We start from the raw sequence: 22,173 nt of genomic DNA on the forward strand, positions 1-22,173 counted from the left end.
GTTGGAAATCCCCTTGAGCAACCTTCGAATGTGGGGGTGCTGGGAAATATGGGCCGCCTCATCGTGGGGCAGGATGGACATAATGGCTGAAACCTGTCTCTTAACTGTGTTAGGACAGAGTCCCTGGTCGACGCCGTCCTGGAGGAACTGGAGAAGCGTGGAGACCGTAATCCGAATAAAGTCTCTCTTTTTTCGCTTGCACCAACGCTTGAAAACCTTGAATGTATATTCATAGATCTTGATGGTAGATGGCCGTCTGGATGCCAGAATGGACTCAATCACCTCTGGGGAGTAGTCATACCGTGACAGCATGAGGTGCTCAATTTCCAGGCGTGAAGCTGAAGCCAGGTTGGGTCTGGGTGATGGACTTGACCCTGAGTCAGCAGGTCCAGTCTGGTCGGAAGAGGAAGACTGTTGGTGGCCAGACTGAGAATCTCTGAAAACCAAGGCCAGCGAGGCCATGCTGGGGCCACCAGGATGACTTCCGCTCTGGATCTCCGAACCTTGGCCAGGAATCTCGTCAGCAGGGGAGTCGGCGGAAAGGCATATAGGAGACCCGTCGGCCAGTGGCAGTTGAGGGCGTCAAAGTCCTCCGACCCCTGGGTCCGAAATCTCGAGAAGAACCTGAGGGTCTTGGCGTTGGCTGGCGACTCAAATGGGTCCACTATCGGGTGACCGAACTCTTGACTGATTAACTGGAACACTTCTGGGTGAAGACTCCACTCTCTCTGATCTATGTCGGTCCGACTTAACCAGTCTGCTTTTGAGTTTAGCTGACCTTGAAGATGTTCAGCCTCCAGGGAGAGCAAGTTGATTTCCGCCCAGGACAGGAGGGTCTGGGCCTCGTTCATCAGGGACCGCGATCTTGTCCCCCCTGTCGGTTGACATGGGCCTTGGCCATGATATTGTCCGTCCTGATGAGAACAGGCTTGTGGAGAATCAGCTGTTTGAAGGAACGGAGCACCAATCTGATTGCTCAAAGTTCTAGCCAGTTGATGCTGTGGCTCTTTTCCTGACGGTTCCAACAGCCCTGAGCTAGATGGGGTCCGTAGAGGGCCCCTCAGCCCTGAAGACTGGTGTCCGTGGTGATCTGAATCTTTTCTGTCTCCCAGATGGGATGACCCTTCAGGATCGATGGTGAGATCCACCAATGGAGGGATCGAATCACTGATTCTGGGACCAGAATCCTCCTGGACCTCTTGAGGGCGATGGCTCATTGGTGAGGCAGGAGGAGCCATTGCAGGGGTCTTCAATGGAACCTCGCCCAAGGCAGACACTTGATGGTGGCGATAATCAGACCCTGAAGGCGGGCGAGCTGTTGGAGACTGGCCCATGGTGAATGAAGGATCTTTTGAACCGAAGATTGAATGGAAGTGATTCGGTCTAATGGAAGGCAAACTGCCCCCATCTGGGGTGTCTATCTGGGCTCCCAAATGGAGAATCTGTTGGCTGGGGAGTAGAGAACTCTTTTCCAGATTGACCAAGAAGCCGTGGTGCTGAAGCGAGCTGAGGACCTTGTCAGTGTCGAGTTTGGCCTGTTGACTGGAGGGGGACCTGATTAGGAGATCGTCCAGGTAAGGGTGGACATGGATGTGCTGTGATCTCCAATGCGCCACCAGGGCCACCATGACTTTGGTAAAAACTCTGGGAGCCAAAGAAAGACCAAAAGGCAACGCTTTGTACTGGAAATGGTGTAGGCCATATTGGAATCGAAGGAAGCGCCGAGACGATGGGTGAATAGGGATATGCAAATATGCATCGTGAAGGTCCACCCCATCTTGACCGCGTGGATGTCTCCCAAACGTGACTGAACCATTGATGCCTGCCCCCTACTGGAGGGATCCTGTCACTGCTGTTGTTTTTTTCGGGGAGGTTTGGAGCCACCTCCGCCTTTGGAAGAGAAGGGCGATCGGTTTTGCTTGAGAACTTGGAGTCTCCCCAACGTGGCTTGTTGGACCTGGACTCCCTGGCTCGAAAGGAGTTGGAGTTAAAGGGAAAGAATGACTGAGAGGAGCAAAAGGCTGAACGGTTTTTAAACTGTCTCCGATCCTCTTTTTTCTTTGCAGAGGGTAAGGCCTTCTTCTTGTCCTTTCCCTCCACTAAAACAGGGTCTAGCGATTCTCCGAATAGCTTAGAGCCTAGAAATGGAGTGAAGGCTAAATTTTGTTTGGACTTAGCATCTACACTCCAATTTTTTAGCCAGAGCTGGCGTCTGACCGCCATGGTCACCGCCTGTGCCCTAGCGGTCTGCTGGATAGCATCGAGGGTGCCATCCGCTGCAAAAGCTGATGCCTTGATGATATTGATCGTCTGTTTGACCTTAGTGTCTGCAATGGGAAGGAGATCAAGCAGGTCTCATGACCACTGAAGGTTGGCGCGCATGACCATGGAGACGGTGGTATCTGCCCTAATGGCTATGGACATGGCCTCATGGGCCTTTTTGAGGGCCCCTTCAGCCCTTCTATCCTCCTGGTTTCTGAGGGCATCCTCTCCGTCTCTGCTGAAGACAGCGGACAAGACGAGAGCCGACACCAGAGCATCGATCACCGGGATCTTTAACCTATCCATAACAGTTGGCTGAAGGATATAGTGTTTCCGTGTAACACTATGATTGGGTCTGCTGGTGGCAGGTCTATTCCATTCATCCTTGATAATCTGCATGATGTTAGAAGGACATGGAATCTCATGGACAGAGGGCGCTGTGACTGAGAATAAGTCCTCACTGACCCTGGGGAGGTCGGCCTCTGGGGGGGGGGGTGTGGATAGATGGTAGACAAACGCCGAGTGTCTTGGTGGTCTTTTTAATTAACAGGGCATAGTCCTCAGGTCTGAATAAGTGAGAGGATATGGGTGGCTCCTTGGCGTCGTCTCCCTCATCGAGAGACAGCTCGCCCTCTTCAGGCTCGGAATCAGATGAATCTAGTGCAATCTCGGAGGTCTCGTCCTCCGAGGAATGAGCGGGGCAGGAGCGTTTGCGCTTCGTGGCGCTCCTGGCATGTCTGGCCCTTTTTGGTGGGGGGGTGGTAAGAGTGCTCAGAGTCTGACCCTGAGCAGGATTCGCCATTCTTGTCTGCCCTGGACTCAGAGGAGACCTGCGTGGGCGGCAGGTCTGGAAGGTCTGAGCGGCCCCCGGACCCCTCACTGGAAGATCTGCCTCTGTGGGGGATTGACTGTTTGCCTAGCTTATGGGCGCCCCCCTCCCTAGGAGTCTGGCTGGAAGGCTCCTGGGTGGGGTCCTTGGAGGATGATTGGGAGGCGATGCGGCCCAGGGAGGGCGTGCGGTTGCTGGCCCAGTCTCTGAGGTGGCGGCCGCCACCCGAGCCGGAGCGCCCAAGATGGCCGACTTCCGGTTCCACCACAAGATGGCAGCCCCCATGGCGCACCACGCAGCCCTCCTGGCAGACATCCGAGTCCGCCTCAAGATGGTGGCCCCCATGGCACACCACGCGGTCGTCCTGGCAGACTTCCGGGTCCACCTCAAAATGGCAGCCCCCATGGAGGACCACGTGGCCCTCCTGGTGGACTTCCGGGTCCGCGCCAAGATGGCGGCCCCCATGGGGAACCACGCGGTCAAGATGGCTGCCCCCCGTGGCCGCCGCCATGGCTGCTGCTGAGGCGTCGGGGAAGCCGCGGAAGGGGTCTGCAGGCTACACGGCCCCCGAACCCAAACTGCGGTCACAGAGGGGGTAGGAGCGAGGCCGCTGGCCAAAGAGGGGCCTGAAGGAGGGAAGGCACCTGGCCACATCCAGAGGGGCCCTGCCCCGGGAAAGAGGCCCCCACCCCATACCGGCATGCAGGACCCGAAGGGGCGCAATCCCGCTGGGTCGCTCTCCACCCAGGACGCCCTGACAATGGTCGGGGCCTCCTGGAGTAGGAAGGACTTGAGCCACCGCACCATTCCCGGGGAAGGAGGGTTACTCACATCGTCCCTGGTGTCCTCAGAGGTTGGGATGGTGGGCTCTCCCATAATCAACCCTGATCAGGTCGTTTGGGAGGCCGTGGCCTCAGCAGCGGTAGGGAGGGGGTCCCCTCAGACGGCTGCTGCTGCGCTTCCACCAGCCGCTCCAGCGGGGGAGACCCAGGGCCCGCAGCCAGCAAAGCCGGGACTTGCCAGGGTTGGGTGGAAGCAGGCTCCCCAAAAGGGCTGGTTTCCCTGTCGCTATGCATGGCCTTAGGAAATGGGAAAGAAGGGGAAAAGGGAAAGGTTGTTGTTTTTTTTAAGGGCAAAGTGAAAGAAGGAAGGGAGGAAAAAGCCAGGCGAGCCAGGGGAGCCTAAAGCAGCGTCCAAATGGAGAAGCTCAGAGAGCAGAGAAAGATGCGTCCTAGCACGAGCGAGGCAGGAAGAAGACTGGGGTCTCGAGGGGTCACTCCGCCCATGGAGGCGGGGCCCAGCCCCTGGTCTTTGTTTTTTGTCTCCCTGCCTACCAGGTGCCAATGAGGCGGAGTTACCCAGTATTAAGGAGGCTCGGCTCCTTCTCTGCTGGGAAATCACTGGATTCTTCCTGCACCTCACTCCTGAAGCTGGAAATTGCTGTCTCCCACTCTAACAACAGCCTTCTGTTTTGGGAGTTAAAAGAGAAGGAAGAATCCCTGGATTCTTCCTGCATCCCATTCCTGAAGCTGGAGGGTCTTGTGTCAACGGCTGACAGCAGCCTTCCTCACACTCAGTGGCTCCCTGATCCGCCTGCCTGCTCCTCTCTCTCACACAGATTAGGTCACGCCATACCTGGAAGATGGAAGAACCCAGAAAGTCCTGCCATGTCTCTTGCTCGTCTCCCAGAGTGTGTTTGAAACTCAGCGATAGGAGAAAGGAGAGGCCACATCTTCTCTTCCACTGAGTCCCTTGTGTCTTACGCGAATGCTAAGTCCTGTTTCTTCCCAAAAACAGATGTTTAGGGAGCAACAGGGCATTGCTAGGATGATGGCTGTGGTGTCATCCCATTTACATCCTGCATGCCACAAGGCCAGCGCAGGCAAGAGGCCTGTTATTTCTCAGTCAGTTACTTGGTTTCTGCTCCCAGAGTGACTGGGTGGCAAAGGGAGCAATGACCCGTTGTTTTGAATGTGCAGTAGAACAGCAGACCTAATATCAAGAAATATATGTAGTGGTGGTGGTGTGCTAGAATTGTTATTCAAGAAAAAAGGGGGCAGTAGTGCAAAAAACGTTTGGGGACCACTGTTCTAGAGACTTACTAGATCTAGATTAATTAAATTAATATTCTTCTAGCTACAAGATAATATAAAAAAGTGTTAATGGTTTTGTTGCAATTATTTTCTTTTAAAAGGTGACAGAGCTTCAAATCCTAAAATGTCCTCAACCACCTGTTTCATGTATTTTACAGCACAAACAACTTAACAGCACTGTTCAGGGGTACAGCTGTAATTTTACTACATGGCCTGGAATACAGTTTACAAGGAAGAAATGGTACCATTGCAGAATCATGTCCCTACTCCCAAGTCTTGTGAAGCAATCTGGAATAATTTGTGGTTGATGGTACTGAAAGCCACAAAGACAAGTCTGTTCAAGAGTCACATTCCACATTACTCTCAATACATGTCATTCAAGACCATTTTTATCCTGAACCCTGCCCTTAGACCAGGTATAAAACTGGTATCAAATAATCAGTTATATATCATCACCCATTCAGCCAAATCTACCAAGAATGGCATGCATATGGCTCACCTTTAGTTGCCTAGAACAAAACAGCTAAGAGAGTGAGGGATCTTCTAATTGCCTTTTCAGGGAAGTAAAGAAAGGCTAATATTAACCAATTCAAAATGGTGTCTCCTGCCAAACTTGCATTAGGAAGGATGGCATGAGTAAAACAGGCACACAGTAGGGTCAAACAGCCCCAAGCACTTAGCCTACATTCTCAGGTGTCAATAGGTAATATTCATCCAGTAAAAACAAACTAAGAGTCAGCTCTGGACACTTTTCTTCTAGTCCCTTTTACTATATCCAACTTGCAACTATCCAAGTCATTTTACTTACAAAGCACTCTGTAAAGTCATCATATTTCACCATGAAGGGTTCTGAAGTCACAGAAGGATGTCTGGTTGGAGCCACCCTTTTATCACAATGAAAAGGTCCCTAAGAGCTATTGTATCAACTGCTTCATTATTATGCTGTAGATTTGCACAGAGCTGTACATACAAACAATAAAACAGATAAGAGTAAACCCACCCATGGCGTACAAGTTTTCAGTTTGTTGTTCTATCTTGAGTTCAAAAAACACAAAGAGATTATAGAGCAGCAGTGGGGGAAATGGTCCATGAGCCATATGCAGTCTCTAAAGCCCGTGAAGCTCTCTAAGACAGCTTCCATCAAAACAATTAATTTTCATTTTGTTTTACCATGCAGATGCAGCATGCCAGCAATGTCGTAAAAATTGGCTGTAGGCCATCTTTACGGTAGAGATTTTCAACTCTAACATCAACCAGGGATTGATCTGTTCCTAGTTAAGGTATCACAGGCACTTCACCCATGGCTAATGTGGTGGAAATTCCTTGTTGAGATAAAAAAACTATAGAAAGATGGAGTCACCTTTGTCAGCCAGAGAGATGGTTTTTGAAATAAAGGCTTGGAGTTTAGAAAAACTAGAGCAAAGGAATAATGAGTGCATCTTGACCTGGATGGAAGCTGGCACCAGTAAAAAGACATAACATAAACTACTGAAATAATGTACATAGTTGACATTCAGAAGCAAGGTTAGGAGGAAAGCTACTAAATTCCTACAGGAGGGGGTAAGGAGTGATGATGCAGTTTTAATGTATGCATGTATTTCTGTTCTGATTGTAAGAATTCCGTATGTTTAAATTGTAATTAGCCAATCAGGTGTATTGAAGAAGCTTCTTTGTCTTGAATAATATAAAAAGAGCCATTTTGTCTTGTTCGGGGTCTCAGCTTTTTGGAACTTGAATTCCACTGAGTTCATTGTTTTCCTTTGTCGACAAATGGAAATAAACTTATGGATTTTCAATTACTAGGTCCTCTTGCGAATTCTTTGCTCTGCCAATCCTAGATTTTTAAGTTTCCTGAAATTTCTGTTACATAATGCATCCTTTAAAGTACACGAGATACACATACGCTGGTCTTACTACAGATAGTAACTGGTGTTGAGTGGGTTTGGCCTAAGATTCTTAAGCATGGGATTCCTTAATGGCACACTTACAGGCACATAAGCAGTTGATTAATATCTACAGAATTCCTGCCCCAATTGTCCATTTTGAAATATACGTATTCAAAATAATGGTAAAGGAGATTGAATTTTTATCAGGCTCAACAGCTCTATTCCCTCCATCAACTACCCCTAAACTCCCCTTGTGTAGAGCTGACACCTACTAGGTCCAAACACCCCACTACTTTCATCCATCTAGATCCCCATAACACAACGTCACCATTAAATATAGAACATACCCAAAAGAACGCTGATGGAATGTGTTGCCTGGATTCCCTTACTGATTGCTTGTCTACAGAGAAGATAAACTGAAATAGCTGCAGCTCATAATTTGTACCTCTGGACCTTCCAGTGTTATATTCATTTCATATTGAGCCATGTAAAAATATGGAACTACCATTCCAAAATAAATGACACACCAAAATAACACTAGGTGTGAATTACAACTATGGCAGTTATCTCAGTTCCAGTTTCCATTAAACTGGATTAAGATACTCATAACACACCAGCACTTCTTTTGGGAAAAAAAACTTTACATTTTTCCAGTTTTCAAACAGACGATCATATTTGTCCCCTGATAAACTTCAGAACACACCTCAGCTGCTGCTATACACACCTAAAGTTCCTTAATGCACACTTAACTGCTCTTGGATTACAGAAGTCCCTGAAGTATTTGGTTAAATTGCCAAATTAACAGTCTAATTTGGAGAATGACCTACCACCAGTCTAGATGAATTAATAGTGTTTTCATCTTCCTGTCTTCACCACCTCAAACCCAAGCACACACAAAACACACACAAAAGGCATCCTATTATATGCCAGCCCATGTAAACACAGCCACTTGACTAAAGTATGGACCTAGGGACCCAAGGCAACACTATGCCACATGTCAAGTTTAAACAGAGGGCCACACAATTTTCCACACCAACTGAAAACTAATGGCTAAAAGCTGCATGTCCTTTCATAGACATTTTTGGAATCAAGAGATAGGCAGACCTAAGCAGAAAGGTAAACATTTACTATTAATAGCTGCAAACCTAGCCCTTGTTAATACAATGGATTACTTATTACCTAGGAAGTGTTTATATTCCAGCTCCTACTATTAAACAGTCATGTAGTAGTTATTTTTGGCTACATGTCCTTGACTTTAGCAAAACTGCACTGGTTTTGCCCATAAAAACAAAGTACCCAGGCTGCCATATTTCTCAGAAGGGGGCAACAGTTCCAAGCTTTGCTAACAAGAGCCAGTGTTTCTCAAAACTCTGAACTGTTTCCATCACTTAAAAATCTGCAAAAGAGTCCTTTGTATTTACCTAGTTCATCCCACAGTTGCCTGTATTTGTCTGTCATTGCAGTCCCTTGTTGCCTCCAAAGCGACAGGCGAGGGTCAGCCATGAACTGTTCTGTAATCAATGTCAACATTCGAGCACCATTTGAATCTCTCATCTTTAACATCTCTCGCACCTAAAATATAGAATAGCAGTGTAACAAAAATAAAGAACATGTTATAAGAGAAATGCAATATCCTACAATTTAGTGGGGGGGAGAGAATCTCTCTCACATATACTGAAGGAAATCATGTAGACATTGGAGACATCAAGGAAAACAGAAGATTATAGATATTGTGATTTACTGTCAACTGGAAACTAAACAGTTGCCTACAGATGTAAGTGCATACAACTTACTGAAAAGTGAGCAAAACGTATAAGAAATAACTCCAAGTAAAAGAAGTATGGCAGGGTTGGACTTTATTTTAACTGTGGTGGACCTATTCCATACTGAGAGACTGAAAAAAACTGCTATGGAGTTTTCAATATGATCTTTCGCTAGCTCCAAAACTATAGCTTTTGATTTACACACAAGGAGGATCAATAAGGGAGAAAGAATTCTTTTAAAAATATTATTCTAGCAACTGACAGAAGAGCACGTTCAACATATCACAAAAACTAAATTTGTAAGATGTCAGGTATGGACGGAATGGCTATATGATCTATGGACAACTGCCATATTTATTGTCAAATACAGAGCAGGACATTAGATAACTTGTAATTTAAATAAATTGGGTTGATCAATATCTAGATTGTTTTATGCTGTAGAGACAGCCTTCCTGTGTGTAGTGTGCCCTTGTTTTATGCAGGGGATCCATTCTGCCCCCCCACACACACACACACACATAAAACAAAAACGCATATGCTCGAGCCCCATTGAAAGTAATGGGGCTCATGCTCGCGGCAACTTTGTTGCATGGATTACCATGTATTAGCAAATGTAGATATGGGTTCTGATATAACCATAATATGGAATATTAATGACATGAATTGAGAAATGCTCACAGTACAGGAGGAACTTCATGCTGTTTCACTGTGCTTCGAAAATATGTGTTGCAAAAAACATTATTGGCAAAACATAGTGTGTAGCTTGTCCTTTTGCAGCAAAAAGGACTACATCCAAATTATGTTGTCCAAATTTCCCCCAGGCATACTGAATATGCACACATTTAATAAAAGAAACAACCTTTAACATTTTTTCCTTCCATGATTTTATCCTTTGGGCTCTGGAAATGTTACTAAAATTTTTAAAGAATGTATTGAAAGGGGAAAGTATGGGCAGTGTTATCACTGTGAGAAAGCTGCTGGGCAGACACACAAACCATTGTATCCCAATATCCATTATACCAATTCAGTCTTAGACTTGAGCATCCACAGATTTTGGTATCCACCGGGGGGGGGGGGTGTCCTGTAACCAACCCCCAGCAGATTCCAAGGACCTGGAGTACACAGATCTGGGGCACAGCTGGCTTGACATTACATTATTCCAACATCAATAACCTGCAGTTGTGCTACCCAAGTTCCAGGTAACGAATTGCTCTAATTTGGGGCTGTTATTTGATTACTGATTTCTGACTTTAACATTCCACTCTGGACCAAGTTAAGTATGGCAGTCTTCTACCTGACTTCTTCAGATTTTCTACAAGTAGCTTCTACCTCCATCACCAGTCTAATGTGTATATACCCAATAGCAGAAGCATGAAACTTCGCTACTGGCTAATAAGCAGAGTTAATTTCAGCCCATGACTGCAATACTACAGGTTCTTCTCTAGGGCCATTATTTATCTGTGATTTATATTCAACCTTTTCTCCATAAGTGGATTACAACAACATTAAACAAAACATAAAATGAATATAAGCGGAACAGATATGTTTATGTATACACACACACACGTAAAAGAAAATATACCACTTGCCCAGTTAGAAGCTCCTTCTAGAGCAAGTGAGATCAGTTGTTAAAGGCCCACTTGAATGTAAAGAAAATTAAACCATCTTTGCCTATTGGTGGAAGTACAACAAGGAGGAAGACTGCCTATTCTGGCTCACTGGGACAGTTTGGGAGTGATCACTGAGAAAGCAACTGAGAGAACTTTTGCATCTCACTCAGTGCTGCCACCTTCTCAACTCCAAGTCTTCCCATGCTGGGCCAGATTTACTTAAGGTAGGCCATTACAAAATATGGCCCTGAATGGAAGTGGGGAGGCGAATCGGATATGGGGAAGGAGGGGGTGAAGGAAAGGGGGGATGGGATTTGGGTATGGGATGCACAAATTGGAGCCATTAAAAATAGAAATAAATTGGATTGTGTCAAATGAACTGAAAATTTCAACTTGAAACAAGGAGAGTTGGTTTTATCTTAGAAAGCCCTTTCATTCTCCATTTAGCAGAGCTGGGGGCTTTGCCACTGCCAGTACCCAAACAGCCTGTAAGACAATTGGCCTGGGAACCTGAAGACAACTGATTATAAGCCCCTCATTTGCTAGTAACAGCAAAACCAACAGACACGAGGAACATCACAAGCCTGAACTCTCCCTGGAAGCCAAGTTGACCAAATTGAGGCTGTCATACTTTGGCCATATCATGAGGAGGAATGACTCATTAGAAAAGACAATAATGCCAGGAAAGAGAAATCACGGTCATGAATTTACAGGACATGAGCACAGCAGTGGTGGATTGAGAGTCTTAGAGATCTCTCATTCACAGAGTCATCATGAGTTGGGCTCAACTACCTGAGGCCAGCTACCACTTACAAACACACACCTACCTTTGCAAAAAGCAAGTTGAGCTGTTTCCCTGATCCATGATATCCACCCTGGGAAAGAAAGAGCTTAACTTGTTCTTGGACTTGCTCTTCATCAAGATGCCAGCAATTTTCATCATCTATGCTAGCACCAGCTGTTGGATCAGGGGCACCTACAAGTGCAGCAGAAAAGCAAATAAACAGAAGATAGGTTTAGCTGGCAATGCAGATGAAGTTGGTTCCACGTAAAACAGAATATGGTTATGGGTGATTCTTCTGACAATCTGCTGCTATATGTGCCAAATGCTAACTGCTGGCACTAAGACTTCTGCATGCAAGGTGATGCATTCAGAATTCAACATGCACTATTTTAATAGCACAGCATATGATTATAGAAGGATACTAAAATTAACATGCTTTCACACAACTTCAGAGCATGGTGCCAACAGGTAAAACTCAACATAAATAGTAGTTTATTAGTTTCACAGAAGTACATGTTTCACACAGGAGAAAGCAGGAGAAAGCAGGTTCATTCTGTAGCATTTCGGTTAAGGGCTGTTGACCTTGAAAATGATCTCTACTTCAAACTTGGTGGTGTGACTCTGAAACATTTCCTTATAGCTGAGAACATAAGAATATCCTATTCAGTCTAGAGATGTAGAATTTCTAGAAATGTTGAAGCCATAAAAAATAGTATTTTCCTAATTTTCACCCAGGAAGAATAATTTGGGAGTTGGGGAACTGAAATGCATGCACTACCTACTTTCTTATTAAATTTAAACATGTTTTACTGTTTTACAATATAAAGTACTTCAGTTATAACTTGGCATAATTAAGAAATTTAAGAACATAAAAGCCATAGCTTTGTACAAGCAAAACTGTGATTATACTCTATACTAAATATGGAACTGAAAACTGCTGTAGCCTATGCAATCTAATCAATGTATCTTAGTTTTTGACATCTGAGGATGGGAGAGAAATGACAATAAAAACCACAAAATTTGTAACGAACAAAGCAAAGTATATCATATGGAGAGAAACAGAATCGTGAAATCACAGTCCTAAGGACTACACCAGCAGCATACTCGGTAGTAATGTTTAACACAACACAGAAAACACTGAACTCTGCAATAGTGCATTATCATCCTGTCTTAAAGGTTTTAACAATCATGACTCCATCTGACGGTATCCTGGGATTTGTAGTTTGTTGTGGCACCAGAGCTCTCTGACAGAGGGCAAAATACCTCACAAAACTACAAATCCCAGAATTTCATAGCATGGAGCCCTAACAGTTACAGTGGTGTAAAACTGCATTAATTCTGCAGTGTATATGGCAGAAAAGTAACTTCAATTTCAGTGTTGCTTATGTGGGGGTCAGCAACTGCTTGGAATTGGGGGATGAACTGACCCTATTACGTTCCCTGGAGGACTTCTCTCCAACTCACATATTTTAAAAAATTGCTTTTAAAAAAAAAGAAAGTTCCAAACCCCCCTACATACCTTTTGTGTGTAGGGTGTGGGGGCAATTTCCCACCAAGGCGTAGGGGCAAGTTTACTATGCTTTTTGGTTTCCTTGAACAATTTTAGGCTCATAGAGACTGTTATTTAACAGCAAAGTAAAATGCAGGTCAACGTTTCGTTTATTTCCTTGTTAAATAAAGGCCTCATGAGTCTAAAACAGTCCATGAGGAATCCAAAATGTGGTGGATTGGAGGAAGCTTTTGAAAACTTTTTAAAATGAGAGTCTGAGGGGGGAAGCATGTACCTTGCAAGGTGCACTTTTCCCAACCCAGTTTAATTTAAGCAGAGAAATTATCATTCTCTAATTCTTATTTTATAAATATTCATCCTGCAATTTCTGGTTTTCCAAAGAAGAATGACTTTTATTTCCTACATCCACCAAAACATCATTTTTCCCCCACTAGAAAAAAAGCAGAAAATTTGTAGGAGGGAGGGGCATTTCCTCTTGAATTTTCCTGTTTTTGTTCAGCCTTTTACACTTTCAATCCAGTTCAATATGATGCTTCCAACATGATTGACTGGATGCCTATGGGAACCCAAGCACGATACAAAAATCAATAGTACTTTTCAACTTGTATGCAAAGTAACTAGTATTCCCAAGCATACTTCTGATATCGCAGGCAACATATATCCATCATGAATATTATAACCACTGATGGTCTCATCTTCCATGAATTTGCATAATCTATGTTAAAGCTGTTCATGTTGGCAACTAGATCTACATCTATATCTACATACATTAGCAACTCTCATAGTTTAACTACACAATGGGGCAGTACAGACCGGCGTATAAATGCCACCCTTTTTTCCTGCACAGTGCTACAGCAGCAACAAAACAGAGCGGTAACGCTGCGCAGCAAAAAAGGAGCCACCTAGAGCTTATGACGCCACTTCCTTGCTGAGACATGTGGGTGCTCAGACGCTCACACATCATTCCTACGCCTCCCCCCCATGCGGGCGGTGCCACTGAATAGTGGCGCCACCGGCACGCAGTACGGCTCGGGAGCGTGCGGTTGGTGCGTGGCCCCGAGTCCTACTATCACTGCCAGGACATTATGTCCTGGCGGTGTGTATTGGGCCAATGTATGAATAAGTAGTTTCTTTAATATGTTTTGAATCTCGTGTCACTCAGCTTCATTTGTGGTCCCAAGGTGTAATATTATAAGAAAGGAAAAAAAGAACAGGTTGCTCATCTGTAACTGTGTTTCTTCGAGTGGTCATCTGCGAATTCACACAAATGGATTTATTCTGCGCCTGCGCAGCAATACTCGGAAACTTCTAGAATCTCTGGGCAGAAAATAGTTTGCAACTTTCTGCAACTTTTTGGCGGTAGTTCCGCCCACCCTTATATATAGCCCCTAGCAGTCCCACTCTCCTCAGTTCTGAATGAGCCGCAAAGCGCGACAGCAAAATTAGCAAAGAGCAAGACACTGAGGGGAGGATGGGCGGATTTGTGTGAATTCGCAGATGACCACTCGAAGAAACACAGTTACAGGTGAGCAACCTGTTCTTCTTCTTTGTGGTCTCTGTGAATCACACAGGAGGAGGGAGTGTCATGAAACCACAATGGCTGAAATTACCAATTTCAATAATCAACAATAAACAGTTGAACAAAACAGACGTACTGTCATTTATTAACACTCCAACAGGATTAATGCAAAGCAGAAAGTAACACTGCCCTCCCGAAGGCTGCCTCCTGTCCGGCTCTAGCGTCCAGCCTGTAATGTCTGATGAAAGTCAATGGCTGGGACCAGACAGCAGCCTTACAAACATCCTCCAATGGGATCCCCGTTAAAAATGCGGAGGATGTTGCTACCGCCCGTGTTGCATGCAAAACAATGTCCTGGTTCATATGAAAAGCAGACACTATCTTCGGCAGGAAGGTAATGTCGGTATGGAGAACCACTTTGTCTTTATGAAAACGTAAAAAGGGGCAGATAGTGTCACCCTATAAAGGTTCTCGATCTTGCGGGAGGTGGACGCAATGGTAGCAGGTGTGTCCCACAATCTCTTAGCAATCTTCTCCAATGAAGGGAGAAAGGCCAAGGCAGGTGGCGCGGGCGCCAAACCATGGATCCTCCTCTCGACGGGATCGAGGGCGGCGGCGGCAGGGTGAGCGACCTCCAACTTGAGGACGCCAGCCATTCTAATGATACGGTCGGCAAAAGATTTCACGTCGTCTGTGGGAGAAGGTGCCGCGGGCTCCACAAAAGCCAATGGGGACTCAACACCTGAGAATGGTGATTCAGAACAAGATCAAGATCGAGAGTGGGATCTAGATTGGGACCGACTCATACGGCAACCAGTCGGAGGGATGTCCCTCTGAGGCGTCAAGGGGCGCCTGGGACGATTGTCGGTTTTGAGGGCCTCGTTGAGGTGGTGAGGCGACACAGGTCTGGCTCTCATGGGTCCAGGGATGTTGCGCCGAAGGTGTGAGGCGGCAACCGGCAGGAGGTACTGGCCAGAACGATGGTCATAGACAAGGTCCGGGTAGGAGTCGAACAGATCTCGGTCCGGAAGATCCCTGTCTGGTAGGTCATAGGCTGACGCTTCATCTGCCTTTGTACCGAGGGTGGCTCTATCCTTGCGTGGGGGAGAGTGAATCCGAGACCTGTCCCGTGGAGAAGAGCAAGACCAAAGCCTGGGTCTCTGCGGAGAAATTGGGCCGTCCAAGTCCAGGATTTCACCCTTGGATTCAGAGGAGCGGTCCAGGTCCACGATTTGGAGGTCATCACCAGGGATGGAAAGATGACTGGAGAGAATGACCCTCGGTTCCAACGGGACCGGGACCGACGTTGGAAGTACTATCAGCGTCAGAGTCGCAGTTGGCCTGGACTCATGTGAAGGAACAGTAGTTGGCCTCGAATCCGGTGGGGGCACAGAAATCGTGCTCGGCAGCCCCTTACGGTGAAACTTGGGGGCAGGTGAAGCTGAGTGAGCCCGTTTGGAACCCCGGTCGGGGCAAGAAGACTTAGGAGGCTTATGCTTGTCCCCTTGCTTCTTCCTGGTGGTTTTGGAGGATTTATCCCCTCCTTCTCTGGAGGCCACTGAAGTGGACGGTTGGCTTAGGAGCTCTCCCGAGGTGGTGATTGAGGGCTGGCGAACCTTGTCATATAAGGCAGCCTTTAAAGTCTTGAAGGCCTGAGAGGACATGGCCCTGCAGTGAGAGCAAGTGCCTGGAATATGGGTATCCCCCAAGCAGAGCACGCACTTGTCGTGGCCATCGGCCATGGGGATTTTAACCCCACAATTGGCACAGCTCTTAAAGGAGGCAATCAAGAGTCACAGTACCGAGTCGTCGAGTTGAAAACAGAGTCCAATAGAATGGTCAGTCATACAAATGGTCAAGGGTCCAGAGATCCGATTGAGAGTAGAAGCAAAATGCTAGCAAAGTTCCTCGAGCTGCTTTGCACGGCGGAATGAAGGAACTGAGGAGAGCGGGACCACTAGGGGCTATATATAAGGGTGGGCGGAGCTACTGCCAAAATGTTGCAGAAAGTTGCAAACTATTTTCTGCCCAGAAATGAGCTTTAATACAGAACAGCAATTTCAATGTAGATTTTCCTGGACCTTGTCCCACCTTGATGCCCTCCAGGCTGGCTGGAAATAGTGAGAGCTGCAGCCCAAAAGTTCTGGAGCAAACCAGGCTAGGGAAGGATGTTCTATACAAACTGTTTCAACAAAATATCTAGACTATATTTCTGGAATTGGCAAATTAAACTATAGTACTTTCTGTAATGAACCTTTGCTAAGATGCTGCTTAGAGGACCAAGCCTTTGAGAACTCAGGAAAGTTCGTGACCCTTTTTCGTTCATGACATAAAATTAGGTTTGCTGCAAAAGAGTGCACAATTTTACAGCAAACTGCTAAAGATCAACTCTTTTCTGTGGCTATATAGAAAATATATTCAGTTATTATTTTGAGAATCATAAAAACATACCTGTAAACTGCAACATTCTTCTGTCTCACCATTGATATATTTTAAACCATTTATATGAAAGCCACTGATATCTATTTCTTATAGCTGGAAAGTGTTCACTTGTCAAAACATGATTAAAAGAAGACATGGAAATGGGCACTGAAGCCTGCAAAATTAATACTACCCTGCAAATATTTGGAAGTGATTAAATGTTTCTCTGATAGTGATAATAGATACCAGTGAAATCATGTCATAGCAATCCTAGCCTAAAATTCAGTTCTTAGTACTGATTACAGAAGAGCCATATAAGCAAATATTCAATGTTAATCAAAATTATGTAAATTTCACTGATTGAATTGGTCTACAAGCAACCAAATTTAGGCCCTAATTCTTGTTGAATTATCAAAAATGGTTGGATGGCATAGTCATGCTGATTAAAATCTAAAGACCATGGGCTTCACTTATTACTTAATATTATTTATTTATTGTATTTATTTCCTGTTAGAACAAACATTAAAACATAATATAGCTCAAATAAATTATAAAATTTACAAACAATAACAAAACTAAGCTATCATATTAGCAACAACATTAAATAAATAAAATAAATAAACACTTTGAAAGTATTTAACAAGGAAGCAGCAGGCAACCTCACGTGGGGAACACGTTGAGACAATTTGGTCCCAAGCTGTACAGGTCATAACAAACACTCTGAAATGAACTCAAAAACAGACTGGTGGCCAATGAAGCTGTTCTAAGAAGGGTGTTACGTTTTTCCTGTAATGAACTCTGGTTAAATGTCTGGTCACAGTTGCACACAGTGTACAGTAAATCAAATGGGATATAACCAAGGCATGTATCATCATGGCTAAACCAAATATCTCCAGAAACAGGCATAATTCTACAGCACTATATAAATAATAATAACAACAACAACGACAATAGTTGCTGCACTAATTTCAAATATAAATGCACTACTGGTCACTGGCAGAACCATGAACACCCAGACTCAGAGCTGAACCCAAGAAAATACCCAAGCTGAGAACCTAAGATTTCAGAGTGCACGCCATATAGTGCTAGCTGAATCCTTATTCCCTGTTTTGCCTAACAGCTGAGCAGTATCGCTTGTCTTGTTAGGATTAATCTTCAGGCTGTGGCCAGATGCCTCAGTGTGCTGGATTCCATACTAGCATTCAGAACCTCTTGAAGAAACTCTAAAATCTCCTTTACACCAGTTGTACGGGGAGAAATGGTTGACCAGTAAGCCCATCTTAGAAAAGCTTTCGAGTGGTCTTATATAGTCTACTGGTGAAACTCCTGGAGACTAAACGTTTTTACTATGGCGGGTTATAGACCACCCATTTGGGGCGGTCTGGACCCGCCCCTTTCCCCGGAGTATCGGGGCCTCAGCGGCCAGAACGGCAGCCGCTGAGGCCCCGATCCGCCGCTTTTCAGGCTGCGGGGAAGCAGAAAAAGGCCGCTTCCCCGCAGCCTGAAAAGGGGTGTCCCTGGGGCTTCAAGCCCCAAGGACACCCCGCGGCGACGGGGAGAAGAGAAAGAGGCCGCTTGGCCCCTTTCTCTTTTAGTCCGCTGGGCGCAGCCGTCTGAAGGCTGCGCCCAGCGGACTAAACCAGGAAGGAGCTCCGAAACGGAGCTCCTTCCTGCTCCGTGTTCAGGGCGCACTAAGCGCCCTGGCGCGGAGCAAGGACGTCACGTCCGCGCCGCCCCGTCTAGAGGCGGCATGGCCATGACGTCCTCAAGGCGGCGGCCGTATGGAAGGGCCGCCACCGTTTAGTGCGTGACGAGCACGCACTAGGGTTAGGGCGGTGCGGAAGCACCGCCCTTTTGTAACCCTAGTGCGTGCTCGTCACGCACTAAAGTGCCGGTCTGTAACCGGCCTATGTTACGTGACTAATTAGCCCTCATATAAAATCTTCTTTCAGTTGGCAGGTGGCTAGGTGCAGCCAAACTGGATCCGGGTGTAGACAGAATGTGTCTGAGACTGGGAAGATAGGGCTTGATCAGGAAAAGAGGGTCCCAGGTGACTGGATCTAAAAGATGGGTGAACCAAGGTGTTATAGGGCCAATGAGGTGCTATGACAACCACCTCATTCACTGAGTACCCTTCATTCACTGTGTGCAAAACATACTGATCCAGTATGCTGATGTGACCCATGTCTCTGAAAAAAGGGAATGCCTGCCCTCTATCTGACAGGGAGGATATTTAAATAGTTGGTTTTTTGGTTTGTTTTTTGTTTGTTTGTTTGTTTGTAAGACTGGCTTCTTGGTGGTGCAAGTCTGCCTGAGTGTCCTTGGTGATAAAGGAAAAGTGGGATCTAGATCAAGCAAGTTTGAATGACCTAAATCCTGAGAAGTGGGTGGGACAAATAGGCTGGGATTATTTACTCTGACATTTAAATTCCTTCTTGGGCACATAATGCACAGTCTTAAGTCATCAGGAATTTTTTTTAAAAAGGCATAGTCTTCTTCTTGTTTCAATTAGGATGTTCTTGAGAGTCTCTATGTCGGACAGAAGGGAACCAGTATAAGGGACCATGGCTGCAGTGGACCTGAATTGGGAATCTATGTTCCAGTGCCTTAGCCAAATAGAGCACCAATAGTAGCTGCAATGTAGTAGGCAGAAAAAGTAAGGGTATTTCTGGTGGCATCAGCCACATTAGCTAAGGATTTATAAATCTTAAGCAGTGTCTTGTGAAGGAATTTTGCATCCACGTCTTCAGAGACAAATATCTTGTACCCAGAACACAGTTGCTCTGGCTATAAGACACAAATTGATTGTGCAGAAGGTTAGTGGAAGCATTTAAGTGAGTTATCAGCTTTTTTTCTATTGCGGTCCAATAACTGAGCCTTAGGAGCGAGAGCACAGGTCAAAAGACTAGAATTGGGTCCATCAAAGAGAGTGAGCTTTAATGAGAGCGAATTCATGGTCTCTGATAGTAGGCTATACAGTTTGGGGGCTATACTAGTTCCTTTTCTGTCCTGTGTAGGAGAGGGCCATTTTGATTTTAGGAAGTCACTGAAATCAGAAGGAAAGGGAGCCACAGACAGGAGACCTTTGTCTTTGGGAACATAGCTGCCCAACGGCTAGATTGTTCAGCAGATAGAGCAGTAGGAGAGTCAGACTGGGGTTTTTGGAAGCCCAAAGCTGCCACAGCCTTAGACACACAATGGAGAAAATCGTTTTGGATAAATGTCTTTCTGTGGAATTATCCTCCTGTTCTCCAGAGTATGTGATCACCTGGGTCTGAGTCAGATAAATCTTTGAGAGAACTGGAATGGAGCAAAGCCATCTCAATATTCCCAGAAGGGAGTAGAATCCTCATTAGAGGAATGGCCTGGCTGATTTAATGTGTAATGGCCTTTGGTCTTTTCCTGTTTTCTGGGGTGCTGTGGAGGGTGGGGGGTGGCAGAGGTAGGAAGGCCCAGAGAAGGAACCCTATAGTCTTTTTTGATGTGGAGCTGCAGTGGGCAAGGGGGAGTTGACTGGCACAGCCCAGGTTTCTGACCCACCATGGAGGAAAATTATTTGAGACCCATACTCTCTGATCCATAACAGACATAGCAACTGAAAAGGGCATAGGTAATGCTTGTTCAGTTAATTCAAAATGGCCACCTCGTAGACCTGATTCAAAATGGCCGCTGGCATGAGGACAAGCACATTGTTGCTGTTGCTTGAAAGCCTGCTGCGGTTTCATTTTTCAGTTCTGGAAGAGAGTTCTGTAGCAGAACCTGCCTTTTCTAAATGCTATGGGGACATGTTCTCAGAAATTCTTCCCCAAAACAACCACCTCTGTCATTTGCTTATCAGCACTGAAGAAGCTTTCAGGACCTGACCTTTGAGTTAAGAGCAGGGGTGAGAGATCAGCTTTCTCAGCCCTGTATGAGTTTGAATTGTCTTCCCAGAGAGAGGATTTTCTTCCATATCAACTTCCCTCTCTGCAGAAAAAGCTCTGGCAGGGGCAATCACTGGAGGTGGGCATTAAGTGTAAGCCCTTGCATGAATTAGCCAGGAGTGCTCTAACCTCTCTTTCTAAACCACTTGGCCTAGCAGGGAAAGTAGCTTGTGATTTCACTTAACCCTTCCCTATTTACCCCTACCCAGCAAAAACATACAATAAACATACTAAGAAGAAAGAGGCATGGGGGCAGCAGGAAATGGAACAAAAAAAAGGCACGAGGGAGAGGAGGAAGGATGGATGTGAAATTCATAGGAAAGGGGGGGGGGAAATAGTCAGAGAAAGATGGAGGAGCTTGCTTATGACCCTTTCTTGGACAAGGTATGGAACAGAAGTGAAGAAGAGGACCTAGGTATCAGGATACTGAATCACTCAATTAACATATAACCTTTTACCTCACCTGGACAGTGCCTGGAATTAACACTTTCCTGAATTGCTTCTTCTCTGCTGGCTGAGAAAGAGAGGTGGAGTTGGGTGTTGGCATAATGGTGGTATGAACCCCCCAAAACTCCAGATATTCTCTCCAAAAGTTAGGTGTTTATCTTTAAAAGCATGGGAGACAAAACTGAGGGAGATAGCTGCCTGATTATACTGCAATAATATAAATAAGTTTGGAAGTAGTGCATTAAGAATAGAATATAAAGAAGTTATGGTGATTTAAACAGAGTTTTGGCTTGGAAATATAATATTCCAGAAAGGTTTTGGTCTTATATAATGTTTCTGAATACTACATAAAAAGTGGCATTGGCATTTTATTCAATATGCTGTGCATGTTATTATTAGACACAGCAAGCTAAAACCTCCTTTACAACTCTTGTTTTAGGCAATGAATTAACACTACACTTAAGTGTTACTAATTATGTGCTATGATGTGTCCATAGTGTTTCAATATTGTGAATGTTTGAGACTGACCTAAGAGCCCTTACAGATTACACTAAAGGTCCAAACAGTCAATGAGTCCTGTAAATAAAGTAAATTTGTCAACAGAATCCCTAGAGGAGTGCATGTTGTTCTTGCTATGAAGTCACAAAGTTGGTTTAGGCAACTCACTATGAGAATCTCTGAATTTTACAACAGTATCCAAACTTTTAAAAGACTGAAAACCATAGAGACACTAGTTGCTATTTCTTTACCCTCTTCTCTACCTTTCTAATTAGCAACATGATAATATGCATCTGTTAAGATAGTGAGAGTTAAGACTGAATGAGAGAATAGGAAAAGTAAATGTAGCATTTTTACAATTAGCTGGTGCATAGACTTAGTGTAGTGAGGTAGGGAATCCAAGGTGGCCTGTAAATTACCTGCTTGTCAACAAGGACAACATCAGTTGGCTCTGGCAAAGGAGGGAAAGGCCAAGTACTGTGTGCCTCTGCCTCCAGCCTCAGTCTGGGACGTCTGGGTGACCAAACAAGACAAGTGCTGGTAAGAGGAGGAGTGTGGGGAAGCCAGCAGGATAAAGAGCAGGTCAGTATGCAAAGGGAAGAGGAAGAAACAGACACAGAAGGAAGGG

At 45.4% G+C, this 22,173-nt stretch overlaps 1 protein-coding gene across 1 annotated transcript in view; it reads right to left on the reverse strand.

Annotated features, from left to right (window-relative positions):
• LOC149324005 (zinc finger SWIM domain-containing protein 6-like) overlaps positions 1–22,173 on the reverse strand; it is a 131,999-nt gene that overhangs the window by 51,230 nt on the left and 58,596 nt on the right. The window contains exons 3-4 of the mRNA XM_089495293.1: positions 11,271–11,419; positions 8,492–8,642 (exon numbers count right to left, since the gene is read on the reverse strand). Coding sequence (XP_089351419.1) covers positions 8,492–8,642; positions 11,271–11,419 — 300 coding nt within the window. The remainder of the gene's footprint in view (positions 1–8,491; positions 8,643–11,270; positions 11,420–22,173) is intronic.

This window comes from Sceloporus occidentalis, unplaced genomic scaffold (genome assembly GCF_023333645.1).
Source record: "Sceloporus occidentalis isolate IW3139 unplaced genomic scaffold, rSceOcc1.0.p SCAF_1, whole genome shotgun sequence".
NCBI classification, from domain to species: domain Eukaryota; kingdom Metazoa; phylum Chordata; class Lepidosauria; order Squamata; family Phrynosomatidae; genus Sceloporus; species Sceloporus occidentalis.